Source organism: Lasioglossum baleicum, chromosome 3 (genome assembly GCF_051020765.1).
Source record: "Lasioglossum baleicum chromosome 3, iyLasBale1, whole genome shotgun sequence".
NCBI lineage: Eukaryota > Metazoa > Arthropoda > Insecta > Hymenoptera > Halictidae > Lasioglossum > Lasioglossum baleicum.
The window spans coordinates 16,951,052-16,970,527 of record NC_134931.1 but is presented as its reverse complement, the minus strand read 5'-3'; the positions used below and the strand labels follow the sequence as shown (position 1 = coordinate 16,970,527).

Sequence of the window (19,476 nt, the reverse complement as noted above, 5' to 3'; positions counted from 1 at the left end):
GGAATCGATTCATTTTGGCAGTTGAATGCGAATCTCGACTAAGGTTCTATGCTACATTTCCGACTATCTGAGGCAGCGCGGTTTAACTCCTTGCCGTGTCATTTTCTTTGCAGTTACAGTGGTTGAAAACGTCTCTATCCCCGAAAATGTCGTAGAAGAGAGAAAAGAAAATTTATATTTCTTGTATGGCTACACATTTATTTTAATGCTTACACAAACGAATCATATTTTATTCCATTTAAAAAGAAAGGCATAACATTCATATCTGTTAGACTTCGTGTTCGGTCTCGAGCAGACCGAACGTGAGATTTAGACACGGTCCGCTGCAATATAACCGAAACACTCGACGCGACGGTCCCAGAGTTTGGGTGTCATCGGACACCACTTCGGGACCGTCTCGAGAGCGAACCACGACCATTGACAGGGCAATCTTTGTATAAGCCATAAGCAACACTTTAGTTTCCGTATCGTTTTCCCATATCATTCGCACCTAATAATTTCCATAGCCCAAACATAGTTTTACCAAAGCGCTCCTACTCCTACGACCAATATGCACCACCCACTCACCAATAGCAATCACTTTTTCGTCCCCATCCATTTTTAAGATAACCAATAAGGAAAGACGCCGAGTCGACCTTATACACAACGCGAAAAATCAGATCACGAAAGTCGCACGAACCGAAACAACTTTTACCCCTTTTACCTCGAACCTCATCGTTTCATTGTACATTGTTAAGTTTGAAAATATATACAGGTTGATTCACGCAATTGTTACAAGTCATAACTACGTTATTATTGCATTTACAAAAAAATGCCGAAGGAGAAAGATAAACGGTTCGAAGAGAACTACATCTGTAGGCCTTTAAATTTTTTTTAGATGCAGCAGTGCATGTGCAATTAACAATTGCATCATTTCTTTGAATAGAAATGCATCTTGTTTTTTACACAGATCGATTCTTCTGTTCATTCTACGTAAAAAATGATTAGGGTACACATGGCAAAAAAATTATTAGATCTCGAGATATTTTCAAAAAATGTCTTTATTGAAGAAGATGCTCAAACGCTTCTCCATTACATTCTAAACTCTAAACATTTCTTATAACGTATTTTTATTGTTTGCATAACTGCGTTTAAATTATCTGCAGTTATTGCTGCACATTCCAGTATGATTCTTTCTCTCAGATTCTCTACAGAATCTATGGGATTTGAATAAATTCTATCTTTCAAATAACCCCACAGAAAAAAGTCAAGGTGACTTAAATCAGGTGAACGGGCTGGCCAACTGAGTAATTCCATTGTAAATATCATTTTCTACTGTTGTACCAAATGAGATTAGAATATATTGATATTTTTTTTTACTTTGAATCGTTTTTCTCTATGACTTTTCCGGATTTACCTAGACGGCCCTGTACACTAAAATAACCTACAGAAACTGTAGAATCACGTTATGCTATTAATTGAATTTCGACTAAAATGTAGCACAGACCCTTATTCGGAGATTCACATTCAATAAACAAGCACCGTAATAAAATAACAGATTGAATTGTACTTTGTTGGCGAAGTAACGTCGGTATCCTTTCCCAATCTGTAGGCAGTTTGCATGCGATTGCTACCTCTAACTCGTGTTAGACCGATGTCATGCGTTTCTAAGGGATCCAATCTTAGCTTGCTGATAAAATCGAATGTCCGAAGATCGTCTTCGGTGCGATTCTGACCTTCGCATGGTCCTCGCGGTGAATCCAACACCATTTCCTCCCCAATTGTAAAGTCTGCGACAAAAATGTGAACAGCAATGTAGTTTACATCAAAATATTGAACTATCGCCAACATGCTTCTTCATTACCACGTTTTCTTTTGTCAACAAAATCCCATCTCAACCATGCCTCAACCGTATTTGCCTTTCTGTTGTTCTGTCTTGTTTATAAATCACGTATACAAATATCTTTTAACACGCTCACCTATTTGCATCACCTATTTAGCCGGAATGTAACATAACATAGTCATCAATGTTGTTTTAAGCGGTCATTTTGTATGTACCACAGTCGTTGGAACAGGACCTAATTCTTTTTTATATAACGATATTTTACAAGCCCTAAAAATGACGTAACGATTGCAAATCTCTGAACTGTTGCAAAAAGTGAACAATATACCAATGGAATGCTCTGATATCGAGGTGAATCAGAAGAAAATGAAATTGAATTTTGTAGTGATGTTACGTATGCGGGCGTTTACGTTGGTGACATTTGACACTTGAATCTTTTCGGTTCTCACTTTTGAAATAATCAAAAAAAGGTTCCAGTTTCCTTTTTGATTTATATAATTTTAACTTTTGCAGGTCAATATTACAATAAACGCGTGGGTCACTTTCAAGGCCTTCGTGGGTCAGTATCTGACTCGCGTGTCGTAGGATCGCCACCACTGGACTATAAAAATAAAAGCGTGGAGCGGTAAAATATATTGACGTAATCCTCATGGGCGTTCCACACTTTTATTACCACGTTTCTTTTATAGTCACTAATGTCATGATTTTATTTAAAATATTAAATTTTTCTATCTATTCCAACACTGATGTTTTGTCGGAATCATTTAATGAAGATTGCTGTGGAAACAAACAATCGGTATCGTATAATTAACAAAAGAGAAAAAGCATTGCGTCTACCTCTATAACAACTAGTACAATGTAGTACGTAATCGACGTAGAAAAATATAGCGTATAAAGAAACACTTACGAATATTTTTGAATTGCGCAAGCACAAACATCCATATTGAGAAGTACATTCGCAGGTGTGATGTATTCCTGTAGAAACAACATCGAATTAACTGTATGTATACATAGTATGAATTTGTACATGTAATAGATGTACAGTAAACCTTTGATCTACATATTTGTCGTATGTAACAGAGAGAGAGAGAGAGAAACCTTAGGGTCTGTGCTGTTTCTTAGATCCTGTAGTTCTACTATTGAAAAATAAAGAAGTTTTGAAATTGGATTAGTAGTGGTTCATAAGTACCTACATATCCTTTCCTCGTGTCGGATTACGCGGCATGTTTACACTTTACACTGCTCGGCGATCGAAGCAGCTCGAGTTTCTTGGCCCCGGGCGGGATATGCCTCACAGAGAAGGGGATATTTGTTTTTCGTAGATCCTACGGTTTCCGTCTTCTTAGATCAAGGATTCACTGTACTCAACTTTATATTGTTTTACAGATGGCGACAAAAAATTAGCTTCAATACAGTCTATGTCTAAACTGTTCGCACCAAAAAATCTATTAGGTCGGAAAGAAAGTTCTTACGGTTTTTGTGATATTGATTTTAGTTAAAAACCGCAAGAACTTTCTTTCCGACTTAATACTTTTCTCTTTTCAGGTTAATAATTTGTTAACAATTTCTATACATATAAAAGTCTAATTACATTTATGGATGGATGAAAACGTTCAGAATTACTATCCCACTGTTTTGCACGTATTTATAGCTACATGTTGCACTTCGGAACAAAATTTAGTATGATATACACCGAAGTTGAACGATGCACAAAACCGAAAGCCTAAAACTGGTCCAAGAAATGTCAACTTAATTGACTTATTCAGAAACCAACAATGAAATTGTTGCAAAGAAAAAAAATACTTCGAGTAAAAAAAAACCTCAGGAATCACTCCTTAGAAGGTATCAAAACATTTGACCTTCATTTGAATAGTTCACTATTGTGCAGGGTGAGTCTCGTGACGTGACGATCGAATAACTCGTGTTATTTGTTGTACGAAAAAATTTTTCGAACAAAAGTTACATGGTTTCCTGGAGATGCTCTAATCTGTTTTTTATTACGTTGCTTTTTTATCAAGATATCAGGGTCACCTTCAGATGTCTAATATTTTTTCTCAAATTCGGATAAATTATGATGTTCTGCGTAAAAAAGGTATTATACAAAGTGGTACTTAAAACAAGTTTTATTTCAAACGGTGTTATAAAAGTGCTGTCCATTGCAGTGAATGTACTTGCGTAATCGAATTATTAGTGTGAGGGAAGCACTTCTTTCAGTGTGTCCGTAGTAATTGCAGTTCATGCACTAATAATACGTTCCCGCCTCGCATATCTTTGACCGCCGTTGGTGGCTCGCGATAAACTGCATTTTTTAATGTTACCCAAGGGAAATAATCGTCCGATCGAACGATTACGAAACTTTCTACTTAACACTAAACCTACCACGGTCAAATGACCGGTTTCATATTTCTCAATTATAAAAATCCATTTGTGGTGTCCGGAAGTCGCGAGTAATCATTTCGGCGAGTCAACAACCTCCGAAAGGTTGTTTTAGCAAATTGTTACGGCGAGGCAACGACCGGTTAACTCATCATCAGCAAGACGTTAAGGGTCGATTCATATCTCACCGGTCCGGTTACCGTTCCGGTCTTGCATGTTCATACGTTTCCGTTCCGTTCTACGGCAACCTAAGGAAGGTTCGAGATGCTCGAACAAAGGCCAAGTGCCGAAGATCGTGTCACTTGCTACCCTAACCCCAGGTGTTCCTAGAACCCTTTACTCCCCTCTACACCTCAGGAGATGCCTATATGTCAACGCCTGCGGGAAAAAAGAGGAAGAATTGTAGAATACGACCATATTTTTTAAAAATATTTTTCACACTTGGACCGATGAAAAAATTTGCAGAACAAAGATATGTCTAATATATTTTCTAATAATTATTTTAGATAATTATTTAAGACGAGTTCAACAAGTGGCAGGAACGTTTCCTATTCCCATCATGATGTAATTTATTGTATCATGTTGTTTACCTAAGGAGTTGTGGAGCCCGTGAAAACCATTTTTTTGTGCCACGCACGGCAGGGAACCGTCAACCCGCTCGAGAGGTATGGCCTTTTTCCGGCTCGAAGAAAAGTATCGGAGCGGAATCGCCGAAACCGCTCAGGTATGAACTGTGTCACTTAAACCTGGGTGACAATCACGGTTCGGTTACCGCAACCGGTGAGATACATATAAATCGACCCTGATACATATAAAAGCTCCGGACATCACCCCGCTGGGCAGACAGACACAGAGAGAAAAAAGTATACAGTACTTGTGGAGTTGTAATTGTGGCACTTATAATTGTTTTAACTAAAGAATTAAGAAATTAAATAAATAAAGAATGAACTGACACACAGCGAGGAAAACACTCGGTACTCAGTACCTGTCCGTGGCACAACACATTTACGGCAAATAATGGAATAAATTTCCTTGTCCAAGCATCTATTATATTGAAAATTACAATTTCAATTTAGTGTTGCCATTTTTCTAAGGCAATATTTACCAGATACTTTTTATTGATATATGACGTCGTTTATCTGTTCCTAGAACTATTGTATACATATACATTCGGGGAACCATACCTTCGGGTGTCGATATGTGACGTCATGATACAGAAATGAATACTGTTCCGAGAACCATTGTTTTAAACATTCCAGGGACCATCTCTGCCGGTCCTATTACATTAATCTCTGCGATATCTTAGGTTTACAAACAGAGATAGAGCGGCGGCCCTTTGAATCCGCATGACGACAATGACTCACGTTTTGGTATAAAATGTACCGGCAAGCTCCGGACCATTATCAGTCTAAACCTAACTTCTGAAGAGAGAGCATCTACATAAATATCGTTTAAAAGATATCTGCCTGTTTTCTTTATTATAAAATTACCTTGCTTCCCAAATAACCAACACTTTTAATGCTTGGTAGATTTAGTGTTAATACTTGCCGCGATTCCCGATTACCATATTGCATTTTTATAATTATCATATCGTATTTTTCACTGTTATTGAACATCGCAATAATACATGTAGTACCTTCCTCAATACTACTTTAACGTTTACTAACAAGGGAAGGACCCCAGGTGCCTGACTTCGATATTGATAATCTTTTGTGAAACGATGGTATATGGATTCCTAATTATGTCTGCAAAATATTAGGTGTAGTTACTCAATAGTTTTAAAGATATAAACCAGGCAGTTCCAACGAGAAGCACCGGGGCTTTTTGAGACACCTTCCCCGCTCAGATTCGTCTCCCACTCTTAGACTTCATCGTCATGATGTATAGTACAAGTAGGGAGGTAGGGAGCCCCCACCCCCACCGCGAGAGCCGCGTGCCGCGCGACGCACGACGCACGACGCGATGCACACGCATACATTGTATGTAAAGAGGTTCGATGGTGGGGGACCTTGTGGTTGTCGGAGGGGAATAGGTTGCAACTGCCTGATATAAACAGTTGAACTTTCACGCAACCTGCTTACACGGCTAATGGAACTTTGAAAACTTGAGCTGCAAATCATGGTATATCAACAAGGTATATGAAAGTTTAATTATTTATATCTTTAAAACTATTGAGTAACTACACCTAATACATTTGCAGACATCATTAGGGACCCATATATCATCGTCTCACTTGGGGTCCTCCCCTTGTAAGATACTTGTAAATAGGCATTTCATGTTGACGATTTCTAACATCTAACCGGAAACACGTTTGTAAACATGACCTGCCGTCGCAAACAAAGTCGTGTTACGAATCATGTTGACTGAGCGTATTTCCTAATAGAAGATTATTCATTTGAAAATATCTCAGTAATTATTCATTTTAAGTTCCACTTTATATTAATACTTTTCTACGCAGAATTTCATAATTTATCCGAATTTGAGAAAAATATTAGACGTTCCATCTAAAAATCTGAAGGTGACTCTCTTATCTCAATAAAAAAAACAACGTAAGAAAAAACAGATTAGAGCACTGTACGTCCTTCAGGAAACCATGAAACTTTTGTTCGAAACATTTTTTCGTACAACAAGTAACTTATGAGTTATTTGAGATCTTCACGTTATGAGACTCACCCTGTATACATGTGAACATACATTAATTTTGACCTGTTCTGGCAACAGTTCCATTGTAAAAGGAAGCCTGTTTCCTTTTTGGCAAGCTTTGGCAACGACCTTATTGCTACATATGGGCAAACATTAGAATAACAAGTATATGTACATGTGTAGAAGTTTATTATATTATGTAGTAGTTTCTGAATAACGTATGATATGCATAAATATTATTTTGGTTTAGTACTGTAGAATAAGGAATGTTTGAAATTGGGCTGTTTTTCAATCGTTATAATTGGTGTTAGTTCTATTCAAAGAGGACAGATATAGTTATCTTCGTAATACAATACAGTATGATAACTAGACTGCGGGGTTTACGCATTTATAACAAAATTGAGAGAGAGTCGCTGTAGTTTTAAACAATGCAAAGATTAAAAGTATTGAAGACTGGGGATATTTTATTGTTGACATTTTAGAATAATTAAAGAAAGAAAGCAATTTCAAAGTGGCTCCTGTTTCTTACAACAGTGTCAGAGGATTTTTATTTTGCATAAAAATCCGCAGTCTAATGGTAATCAATGCAGAACAATTATCTACAGAATAATATTTATCCCAATGCTATTGAATTTTGCATTAATTAAATATTATATTCATTAATACTGCTTTCCATTCAAATCTTGATAACTGTAATTCATAATTTTAGTGTTGCAGCTTGTATTATTTACACGATATAGGTGTTAATTATTCCAAATAACTATAAATTTTGGATTAATATCATAAAGTTGAAAAGACTTTTTCATTTTTCTGAAAACAATTTTTTATGAAAAAAAAATAGTATCGATCCTGCCAGGATTCGAACCTGGAATCTTCTGATCCGTAGTCAGACGCGTTATCCGTTGCGCCACAGGACCGTGTTGTAACGTCTTCTTAGTTTAAGCTTCAAAACGAACGGAAGCTTTATAAAATATTATTGCACTTATTTTCTAATAAAAATACAATTTCTATTACATTAAATGTAATTCGAGAAATATGCTTGATTCCATTTAATGTCTTTGACATGTACAGAGATGTAGATAACTGTCTTGTTTGATTTTTATGTTTCAAAGAAAAATTAAATTATCGCAGCAGTTTTATAACATACAGTTATATAATTATTATACAGTTAGTATAATGAAATAACCCAATTTAGAACAACCAAATTTACGAAAATAACCTTTGATATGTATTGTACTAACACTAAAACATTCGTACGGACACACGACATAAGTATGTATAAAATATGCATATGTGTACGTATACGTATGTGTTATATGTTTACATTTGCTTCAGTATGTATGACAACCCATGTTTATGGACTACGCGAACGTTGCGGACGCGTGTAGAACACATTTCAAGGTTCTGCTACATACACAAAGTAGCAACTTGTGACGACGACATGGAAACATCCTTATTTGTTTGCTTCGATTTTCCTTTGTTTTATTCTTCGAAATATCGATTTTGGATCATTTTACATGTCTATTACAACCAGTGGCGCACACAGGATGTAATCTGGGGGGGGGGGCCTAGTTGAACCCAGCCCTAGGTTTTGCGTGATGACATTTTTTTTTAGCCAAAATATCTATCAACGGTACCCAGGGCTATTCCACGATTTTAATTTTGGAAGCTAAACATTTTTTTCTTGGTGGGGGACTTGGCCCCCTTGGTCCCCCCCTGGGTACACCACTGATTACAACAGTTTTTAAAATGTTTCGATTTATGTTCAACCTGACTGGAAAACAGCATTAAAAAGAGTTGATAGAAGTGTAGTTGTATTGGGTTTTAGAATGTGCGATATCACATATGCATAAATATGTACAATCTGTCACATAACTTCAGTTTTTCTGCCAAACCAGAAGGATTAGTTTAACAGATGACGTATGAAAATTTTTGAAAAATTGCGTTTAGTTGGAATTACGAGAAAAAATATTAGAAGTTGCTATTTACAATTTTTTCGGCAATGAAAATTTAAGAAATGTATTTTGTAAAATAAAGTTTTATGTACGCTGAAAAATTAATCGAAATTGATCGCTTAGTTCTTTTGTTTTTCGTCCAATATAAATCCACGCAGCAAATAATACGTTTGGTAATGTGTTTTTGTTTTGTTTCTTCAGCTTATCCTTCATAATTTTGTAGGAGAAGAAAGAAGTTTGTATACTTACTGTATGTCTATGTGTTCTCCCCCAATGGCTTTATCGGAAATTAATAATAGTACATAAATATCTAGTAGATTTTGTTCTGTGCATGGGGATAATGTCAAATAATATTCGGTGAATGAAACAGCGGTACTGCGTTTCAATGTTGCGGTTTCTTCTGCGCCGTGGAGAAAGATAAAGTTGCCTCTAACTCTGTCTAACTCTAAGGGGATCGGTTTACAACATGAGTCAGAGCGGGCGGTGGAGTGACGGAGGCAGACCGCCTGTGCTCATTGGCTAGGTTCTAAACGGCTTCGCTGCCATTGGAGGAGGCTCTTGGGTCTTATCGGAACACAGGCACACCTAGTGTTGCCATAGTGCGTGGTTGGGTGTTGGGTCTACTAATGTTTTAGTTGTCAGTAAAGCGTCGAATTGAACCGAACACGGCGACTCACAGTTCGAGATCGCTGCATTTTGACAGTCGTGGAAAGATCATTTGAACTCTACTCGATGATTATATGTTATTCTTAGTACTGTACAGACAAGATAAGCGCGCGGCAACACTGGAATTGCGTCATTCGGTTCTCTGCCAGATTTTCGCAACATCAACATTGTTTTGCCGCCATTCGCAAGCCGAAGTGTCATCGTACATTTACTCTCACCCTTATCCTACACGAAGAAGAAGCACTTATTACTTCTGGTGATCAAAACACATAACATGTAGGTACACATCTTGGATTACCTTGAATATTTCTATTATTTCGCTCTACTTATATATTTTATTTAAATCTTTCCAAGTAATTAGATTTCTTGATAAATATCTTAACATTTAGTTCGTTGTTAGCTGTCTTTTATTGTATAACTGATCATTTCTGCAAATAAAATGTAACAACAATATTAATTAATTAATTGAGGTACCTATTGTAAGGAAAAAGTGGGTTTATTAACGTATTTGGACACACGGACAACCAGATGTTAACGACTGACGTGTTCGTCGCGGTCGCTCGTTTCGATTTGCCTTCTTTTTGCAATTCGTTGGCAATCGTATTTTTAAAATTCTTTTGTTATTTCTGATTCTCTATTTTTATAAATTTAGTTATATACAGGTTGTCTGTTAATAAACACACATACATACATACACCATCAGTACATTTTTTTTCATAAAATGATACTTATTTTATAATATAATATTTTTATTATATTGCTCGAATTTTTTTCCCGTATTTGTTTCTTTACGAAATAATTAAGTGAGATTTTGGAATTGAATAATTCTTATCAACCATACCTAAATTTTATTTCTTTAATTTCATGACATTCAGGATTCGATTATATGTATCTTCTTTCTCAAATTTCTTGTGTGTGTGATGTTTTACATATTTAGTGCCGAAATGAATTCGGCTCCATTCAATCAATTAGGGAACCATTCTAAAATTAAATATTCCCCCCGCCATTTCGGAATTTGAAGAGTTTACTTTAACATTTATAGAGTATACCTCGACAATAGAAACGTGTAATTGTTCATTACACCTTGACCAATCGAATGATCATTTGTTCGTCCTGTTCCAAAATATTTTAGCGAATAATATTATATTGAAAACAGGATAGAGATCTTTTTTTCCGAGAAGGAGTTCATCAGAGTCGCCGGAACAAGATTAGAGATAATTACGGATATTTTGAGAACTGAAAGAGTTATGATAATCTCTGTAAATGACAGCGGATTTTATGCATTTATCACAAAAATAAGTAGGTGTATTTTAAAAGGGTAACAACATTAGAAGAATTTGAAAATACTGTTATATTATTTTCAACCTATTAAACAGATTAAGAAAGAAAATCAATTTCTATTCCGCTCCAGTTTGTAGCAATAATATTTTCAATAATAATAATAATAATAATAATAATAATAATAATAATAATAATAATAATAATATTTTTTAATAATAATTTTAATAATATTTATTAATAATAATTTTAATAAATAATATTTTTTTAATATAACGAATTATTGATTTTTTGATATGGTGATACCTCTAATTAAACTCAATAGTATTTGAACGTTTTTCGGTAATTATTTTGAAAGAGGTCCTCTCCTCTCCGATTTTGATGAAATTTGAATATGTTATGCAGCTACACATTTTGTACAACCTTTTCCTTTTCACATATGAGGGGGTCTCTTTTAGTTTTCGAGATATTCAGCAAAAGCTATTGCTAGTATTGAATTAAAGTTTCCGTATTCGCGCACGCTCCGTGGCAACGTAAGCCTGCTCCAGCGCGACGTCTGTTTACTGTTTTTGTAAACACGTTCAGTGCTAGCAATAGTTGTTTGTGAATATCTCGAAAACTAAAAGAGACCCCCTCATATGCGAAAAGAAAAAGGTTGTTCAAAATGTCGAAATCGATAACATATTTAAATTTCATCAAAATCGGAGAGGAGTACCTCTTACAAATAATTACCCGTTTTTCTTATTGCGCATAGTTACAGAGTCATAATGAACAACTTGTTGTGAATAGAAACGTTGAAGAAACGAAAAATATCATAATATTATCACATATACTACATTGTATTAAATGTTCAAAATAATGTTCTTGGACTTCTAAGCACTTTGTAAGTCATCTTTCTTCGTCCCCGCATTACCAAGTTGTACATACATTGCTAAAAGCTGCTAGATTGCTCTTACCTTGCCCGTAAAAATATTCGCAAAATCAATAAAAATAAAGTTCAAGTAAATGCTATTGAGTTTAATGAGACGTATCACAATAACAAAAAATCAATAATACTTTTCCTTTAAAAAAATGTTGCGGGCCCCCCCTTTCTCCCCCAAAAATGTATAATAAATACTGAAATGTTAGCCCGCCTTAACCATTTAATTTTTAGAAAAATTAATTCGATATCTTCGTTAGATTATTATTAGATATGCCCTTATTTTGTCACATTAATTTACCGGTTTCATTCTACAATAATTGCTTCTGTTTCTGGTAACGATTACGACTATGTAATTGATTCGTAACTCGAAATATGTACATTGAAATGAAATTGTTTCTTAATCTGAACGTAAATTATTTTGCACGTTGTTCTATGAGAAATACTTTTACGGCACGACGGAAGTTTCTGCTTCGACAAAAAATTGCATTCGAAAAAGTTGTAAACATAATAAGAATGTGACCGAAACACGTGACACGGTGACGAGCCTGGTTTATTTTCAAAACATTTGTATGCTGTGACTTGTCTAATATATAGTATAATACAAATGAAAAAAAAGAAAAGGAAACATTGGCATTACGATCGGCGTCTGGTATTTGCTTACAGGGGTCAATGACCATTAAGAGATGGCGCCACGTATACAGACGGACTACCACAGCGCACAAGAAACAAACGCTTGCTCGCTCAGGATACTGAAACGCAGCAGAAAAAATGTTTCGCAGCTGAACCATGTGAGCGCCTCGAATGTAAACGGAAAAGAAGACTTCTTTCGATCTTTGGGACTACAAATGAGAAGATTTCAGTGTCCGTACCCCACGCTACACGGCGTCCAGCAGGATATCAAAGAGCGGACACGCTCCGATGGGTTAAAGTTGCGCGATTGCAGTGTGGTCATCCTGGGAGCAACATGCAACATATGTGGAAAGTGTTTTAAGTGTGAGACGGACCTGAACGTACACGTGACGTTGAGGCATTATAAACATACTGAAACGGTGAGTACCGCGAGCGAGTATGAAGAGGACGATTCCGAAGTGTGTCGACGAGTTTGCGAGTATTATAAGTGTAGGCCCGACAAAAACTCTGCAACAAAGTTGCAAAGCAATTTACGGTTAATATTTAGGATAGGCGACGAGATAGTCGTCGATACTTCCGTGGAACGTAAACATCTGAAATCGAACAAAACGATCAGCATAGCGACGCAAACCGAATCGGCAAATCCTACGGAATTAATCCTGAAAAATAATAGCCGCAAAGGTGACGTTCCTGGTATTGATCACACTGTATTCGATAATAGTCCTTGCAAGTGTTGCACCGCGACTACACGTGTAGCAAACGGGACCAATCGATATGTAGCTGGTAACTTTGTAGAAAAATATCCAACCGAATGCGAGGAAATTACAAGGCGGAGCGAAACCTGCCGCAACGACAGGTTAACGTCCACGTGTGAAACAGGCATCTTCTCGTCAAATTCGATACCGCTTAAGTCAGACTCGGAATCGCTGAAATCGACTTCGAAGCCTACGAAACAAGTTATCGATAGCGTAACTGTTACTTTTCAGTCGCATTCGGAAGAGAGTAGTGGAAGCGAGAAATTAAGAGGCTCCTACACCGAAAAGCTGTTGCAAAGGTCTGGCGGGGTTAACACGGTGCAACTGATGATGCCTGTAATATTACCAATAATCGTGCCGCACCAAACCTCCTCTAGAACCGTCGCAAACCAGCATCCCTCGTCGTCCATTCAAGAACAATACTCGAGATCGTCTTCTATCGACGAACCGATATCCGACGACGAAGTGCAGGAGGTTCTGCGAATCGTTCGTGGACACGACAATATCGCCAAAGAAATTAATCACGAGTCGCCGAATCGTTCCGAGCAGGAAATGTTAGCTCGCAACGTGATAAAAGATATGCTCAGGATAGAACAGCAAAGCTGGCATTTGCTCGAACGCGAGGACGTCGCACCGGCTGAGAAAAGGAGACGGACTAGCATGAAATTCAACACCAGGAATGGCGTCGTCGACGAGATTACGAAGAAGAAAAAGTACGTTGGTTCCGAGAATAGTAACGTTAAAACCGTGACGAAGGAGAGAAACGTTTCGAAGGAGTCGTTCGCGAAACTGCAGAAGTTGAGCCACGACAAACTGTCCATATCGGAGAATGCGAAAGAGAATGTGTTAACGTGTAACGGAAATATCAGTATTCCATCGGAAACGCTGCTACAGTATACTGCCAACTACTACGCGAACGTATGCGAGATAAACAATAATACAGAGACGGCGGTACAGGAGCCTGTTAGTTGCCTTTTTATCTCGCATTCCGCCGGAATCGAAAATATTAGCAATAGGCCGACCGTAATAGATCTAGACAATGACCCCGATGAATAATAAACTGCTACATAGTAATCTTCTTAAAGTCTGCGAAAGATACATTTAAACGACTCGAAACGACAGCAGAACGATTCCGTATCAAGATAAATCTGCAAAATTTAGAGGAGTTTAGAGAAATCATAGTGAAAGAAAATAATTAAGAAGAAGCTTCCTCCACCAACGTCTCATGCCTTTGTGGTCGGCAACGGAAGGACGCACGAGGGGGGAAGCGATAGCACGAGGCGCGCTGCAGTGTAGCCAGATGAGGTAGAAACCGGCTTCATTTCCTCTCCTCCTTTTCCCCTTCCACTATCCCATGCCAGCAATATGCGCACACTCCAACGTCCCCCACTAAGCACGGTGCCTGTGCCGTGGACTGGTCTGGTCATCAGAGAGGGGGTACATCATCTCACCGTGATTCCCCTCATCTGGCGACACTGGCCGCGCTGTACGAAAGAGAGGTTGGTGGGAGAAGCAGGCAACTCAGGGGCCCCTATCATGCTCATTACTGGTTTAACACTAAACCTATCGGACTTTATTTAAAAGTAACTGGTACATGTTCCCTTATAAAAATGACAAGATTGATTTTGTTTAGAGTTTGTCGGCTCCTATTGTAATACGTGCACTACTACAGATATCTACATATACAATCGTTTCTTATGAAATCAGCTGTACTATTTCTCTAATTGTAAAATAAGAAAGCCGGAACCGGTAATTTTGACCGGTGTTGGTAGGTTTACTGTTAAACAAATGCAATGCAGGGGAAAATTGACTTTAAAAGAAGTAGGACACAACCTCCTTTAAAATGCGGACATTTCACTATAAGCACCTAAAAGTTCAGTCGTAATTTAATGAAAAAAGGTTGACCCTAAATTTTACACGTCTGTGAAACAAATAATTTTTAAATTTTAAAAAACTACTTCGTTAATAATTTTTAAGTTTTAAAAAAATACTTCGTTGCTTTTCCGAAGCTACGACTCGTCGAAGATTCGAAGGAACGAAGGGAACTTCGAAGTTTCGAAGTCTTCAAATCGTATGAAGTTATGTAATGTCATGATTTTTTACAAATTGATACTATAAATAAAAAACTTGATAGACTTTTCACAGAATCTAAATACAACCGGTTATATAAAAGATATATTTATCGCACAAATAAAAAAAACTAAACTCCTGTTTTCTTTTTTTTTAACGAAACGGTATGGTTTTGTTATTTATATTTTGATGGTGCGTTTTCCAAGACAAATACAATGATCTATTATGAAGGTCATTCAAGGTCACTTAAGGTCAACAAATAGTTTAAATGTTTCTTTTAATCTTCTAATAATTTACTACGGAGGTTCAAAATTCGATGCTTCGAAACTTCGACTCTCATCACCTTCGAAGCTTTTGGAATCTTGAAATTTCGAAGCTTTTCATGATCTTCGACTTCCGAAGGAAAGTAACAGCCCTATTATATGTCAACAAAGGCTATAACATATAGTTTGAACAAAATCCGAAAAGTATCCGATTTCGCGTGGAATGAATCTTTTTGAATTTCAAAAAATTCAAATTCCCATTCCAAGACTCTGGCAGTTAATAAACTTTTGGAGATTTTATGTTTTGAAAGGAAGCATGCAATTTTTCGAAAGTCTAAAACACGGTGGTAGGGCAACAAAAACAGCGCATATGTGAGAGACAAATACATTGATATTATTTCGTATCAACATTCCTTGTGTTACGTTGTGTCATAAATAGCTTTCGTTACATTTACATGCATGCGTGTCGTGTGTGTGTGTGTGAGAGAGAGAAAGGAACACTTTGTGAGGCATTAAAAGCTATTATAAGTAAACTTAATACCTTTTAGTAAACATTGTCATTATCATTAGGATCTAATCTAAGGGTTTGACTCACAAAAAAACATGGTGCAATCGAACCGTTATAATCAACAGTATTGTGATACTATCATGTATTATTAACTTATATGTTCTTTTATATGTATACACTCTATGTTATATTATGTTGTTCGTTTATGTAAATATTATTGTTATATCATTTTATAAGTTTTGTTTGCTTAGTTTTAATTGATAGATAACGTTCTCGCCTTTTCGAACAATAGTCTTTGCAACACAGAAACAATCTTTCGTTGTTATTATCATGTGTGCGTTCGGTATTCATATAATTAGTCTGCCCAACGAGACGAGGCAGTAAACGTAAACGTACTCAATCAAGTGCGACAGTGTTCAAGTTACTTTTCTTTGCCTCGTCTCCTTGGACAGACTGTAGTCACTACAGTAAGCATTTATTTTCAATACGGCCAATACTTAACAAAGAAAAACGTTGTGTCTTTTACAAATATTATTTATCACGAATAAATAATATTGATATGTGTTGATATACACACAATATATGTATATCATACCAGTGTATGTGAAGTATATAACACAGTACATGTATAATTTTTATACTTTTATACCTTTTTATAATAAATGGTCATAAAACTGAGAAAGAAGTCCTAGTTTCGTCTTCCGATTTCCCCTGGAGGTACAATGGGAGGCAAAAGTACAAGAAATTCGAAATCCATCAATATATTGGCAATGAAAGCCATTCATGAGTATATTTTGCATACTTTTGTATACTTTTCTTTACACAGTTGTTGCGTTTCCATGCTAGTAAGATGACAACACGATAAATTCAACGTTTTGTAACAGTTTATAATTTTTTGCTCTGTAACTGTTTCGTGAATCCTAATAAATTTTGAACATAATTAATTACATAATATTTACTATATATAAGAAAACTGAAGTTTCTAGTTGCGTTTTTTCAAGGTTTAAATAGGGTTTGAAGTGGAATTTCATGCATTCTCCATAAGAAGACGAGTTAAAATGTGCAAATGTAAAAGTTGCTATAATTCTTAAACGTTGCAGTGACTCGAACCCAAACTTTGGTAATTGCATTAATTTAGTAAGAATTATATCTTGTCAAATTTTCAAAAATTTTGTTGCGTTTTTATATACCTCCAGAGAATATTCTTAAACTTCATAAAGTTTCAAACAACTGCAAATAATAAATATGTTAATAAATATGTTCATTTTAATTATAGTACTATTTTTATAATAATTAAATGATTCAACATTTAAAGTAGAAAATGTTCAATCTTTGAAAATTTTTAAAGGATTTCGTATGTTTAATGTTAGCAAGCAAAGAAACGCATGCAGATCGGCTGCGAACTGATCGTTTATAATTTAGTTGACAACCACCGCACTCCGACAATTTCGACCCTGACAGATGGACAACACTTGCGACAGACCCACCGAAACGTCAAGCGAACGTACGCCAATAAATCATGCCATTGACGAACGAAAACAGTACGAAAAGGAATTTAATGACAGAGAGTTTCCCCACTGACCTAAAGTTCTACTGATACACCCTCAAACGCTTCATTTTCCCATCTAAATTCACCCTTTAACTTTAAGGGTGTAGACTCGTTTCTCCAGGATTGCAATGGTGCGGGATTCGCGCTCTCATTTCTTGATAATACAAAAATGGGGTTTCTCAGTAGTCAAAAACGCTAGATAAAACATCGATCTAGGGCGCTATCACTCTCAAAATTCCTATTTTACCACATTTTTATTAGCTCGCTTTCTTGTCTGTCTGTTTGTTTGTCTGTTCGGTATAAATTTTGCAATTGATTTTAAACTATAACTTCCCGAAGAGCTAGAGTCTTTAAATTTTAAACATACAGTGACTCCCACTAATATTCGGACACTCTTTAGAACACCATAACTTTTTTAATATTGGAATATACGACTTGATATTTTTGGAGAAGTTAGAACAATTAATTTGCTACACAACGTGACAAGGATTTTTAGGATTTAAAATACCAAAAGTTGTATTTTTCAACTTTTTTGTGTGGGCTTATATGGAAAATTTAGAAAACCGTCCAGAAAATCATCCAGGGCCGTTGAGAGCCCTATCCTCCCATTCAGCCAATGTGTCCGACGAAGGACAGTTCAGGAATCCGCTGTTTGCGTCTCTGGCTGAACTGTCTTGTAATTTCGAGCTAGTATCACTCATGTTCTTGTCTCTCAACCCCTGGCAATCCTGGAAACGAGTCTACCGCCTTAATCATATATTATTTAAATATCATTATTCCAGCAGATCTTATTTTAGTCAGACGTAAGAGTGAATGCTAATTCAGTTGTTACATATTCAGTTAGTCATATGTATATTATTTAAATATGCCGTAGTATTGATATTTAGTCCCCTCAGGGTTTCAAAGCCACATTTACCACTCTCACCCTCTTTCCACTTCCTTTCCACTCTCACTATCGGCTAATTTCAGCGAGTTTCCGAACCACCTTTATTATTATTTAAATATGTTTATTTATATTTCGCAGCTATTTCTAAATAAATAATATTGTTTTAATGTAGCGGAATTCAGTGTTTTTTGATTATTTGAATATACTTTCTCAGAAATGCACGCCTAACGAGAAGTTTCACCATTCTCGGCGTACATCGCAAACGAAATCCTACCGTATGGTACGGCTGGTGCGTCTCAAAGTCTGCCGTAGTCAAAGGGTTAACCATTTAATTAAGAAAAAATTAATTCGATATCTTCTGAGAGAACAGCTAAATAAAATTTAAGAGAAATCCTAGTGAAACCTAATGAAAATATTCTAGGTCTTGGAAGAAATGTTGAATTTTCGAGTTAAAATATCTCCGAATGCAAAGGGTTAAATATTATTTGAGATAAGGGGCACGAGAATTAGTTTATAGTATACAGCTAATATTAATATGTTCAAGTTTTACGATCGTCCAACTTCGTGAGTTTTCTACGTATAATATTAGTGTTTGCAGCGCCCGCTCTAGCGGTTACGTCGCTCCGGACAAAAAGACAAATTGCCGCCCCTTAAGAATATATATATATATACATTTTTTAAATAAAGGTACATATTTTTTATCTCCATTAAAAATCAAATCATTTTATTTAAATTTTAATAAAAGCACTTAGTTTAATAAAAGCAAATTTTCTATTAATTGGGTATTTAACACATCAATATTTTTCTCACAGTTATACAGCCAAAATGGCGCCCCTAAATTTTCGCGCCCCGGATAAATGTCGGGATTGCACCCCCCCCCCTCCCCTAGAGCGGGCCCTGGTGTTTGTATTTTTCAGGCGCAACAGCTGACGCGTTACCGGTTTCTTCTGAAGAAGCTTCCACTCTACTGGACACACACCTGACTTCGAGGGGGATGCTGTATCGTGTTGTATCGGATCTGATAGTTCCTGTTCGATCAGCGGAAGTTTAATGACCGACTCGTACAGTCTGTATAAAACAATTATACCGTATGTCGCGCGTAAGACTCAAAGCACAATTGAACTGCAAGACAAACCAACGCATTGCACGGCTG

The 19,476-nt window shown here is 36.4% G+C and overlaps 2 protein-coding genes and 1 non-coding gene across 9 annotated transcripts in view; 1 reads left to right on the top strand and 2 right to left on the bottom strand.

Moving 5' to 3' along the window:
* LOC143207334 (uncharacterized) overlaps window positions 1-19,475 on the bottom strand; it is a 37,555-nt gene extending 18,080 nt beyond the window's left edge. For 5 of the 7 annotated variants that reach the window (XM_076420691.1, XM_076420696.1, XM_076420695.1 and 2 more), the window contains exons 1-3: window positions 19,262-19,475; window positions 2,730-2,797; window positions 1,550-1,769 (exon numbers count right to left, since the gene is read on the bottom strand). In XM_076420691.1, the coding sequence (XP_076276806.1) occupies window positions 1,550-1,769; window positions 2,730-2,778 (269 nt within the window). In that variant the 5' untranslated portion in view covers window positions 2,779-2,797; window positions 19,262-19,475. Of the gene's footprint in view, window positions 1-1,549; window positions 1,770-2,729; window positions 2,798-9,045; window positions 9,573-19,261 lie in introns of those variants that run through there. The other 2 variants (XM_076420693.1, XM_076420694.1) reach the window with 2 other exon arrangements.
* Trnar-acg (transfer RNA arginine (anticodon ACG)) lies at window positions 7,686-7,758 on the bottom strand. Its single transcript has one exon. It is a non-coding gene; the product is annotated as a tRNA-Arg (tRNA).
* Window positions 9,597-16,795, top strand: LOC143207340 (uncharacterized). The gene is made up of 2 exons (XM_076420716.1): window positions 9,597-9,738; window positions 12,326-16,795. Exon 2 carries the CDS (start codon window positions 12,346-12,348, stop codon window positions 14,101-14,103), a length of 1,758 nt encoding a protein of 585 aa, XP_076276831.1. The 5' UTR covers window positions 9,597-9,738; window positions 12,326-12,345; the 3' UTR covers window positions 14,104-16,795.
* Window position 19,476: the final 1 nt, after the last annotated feature.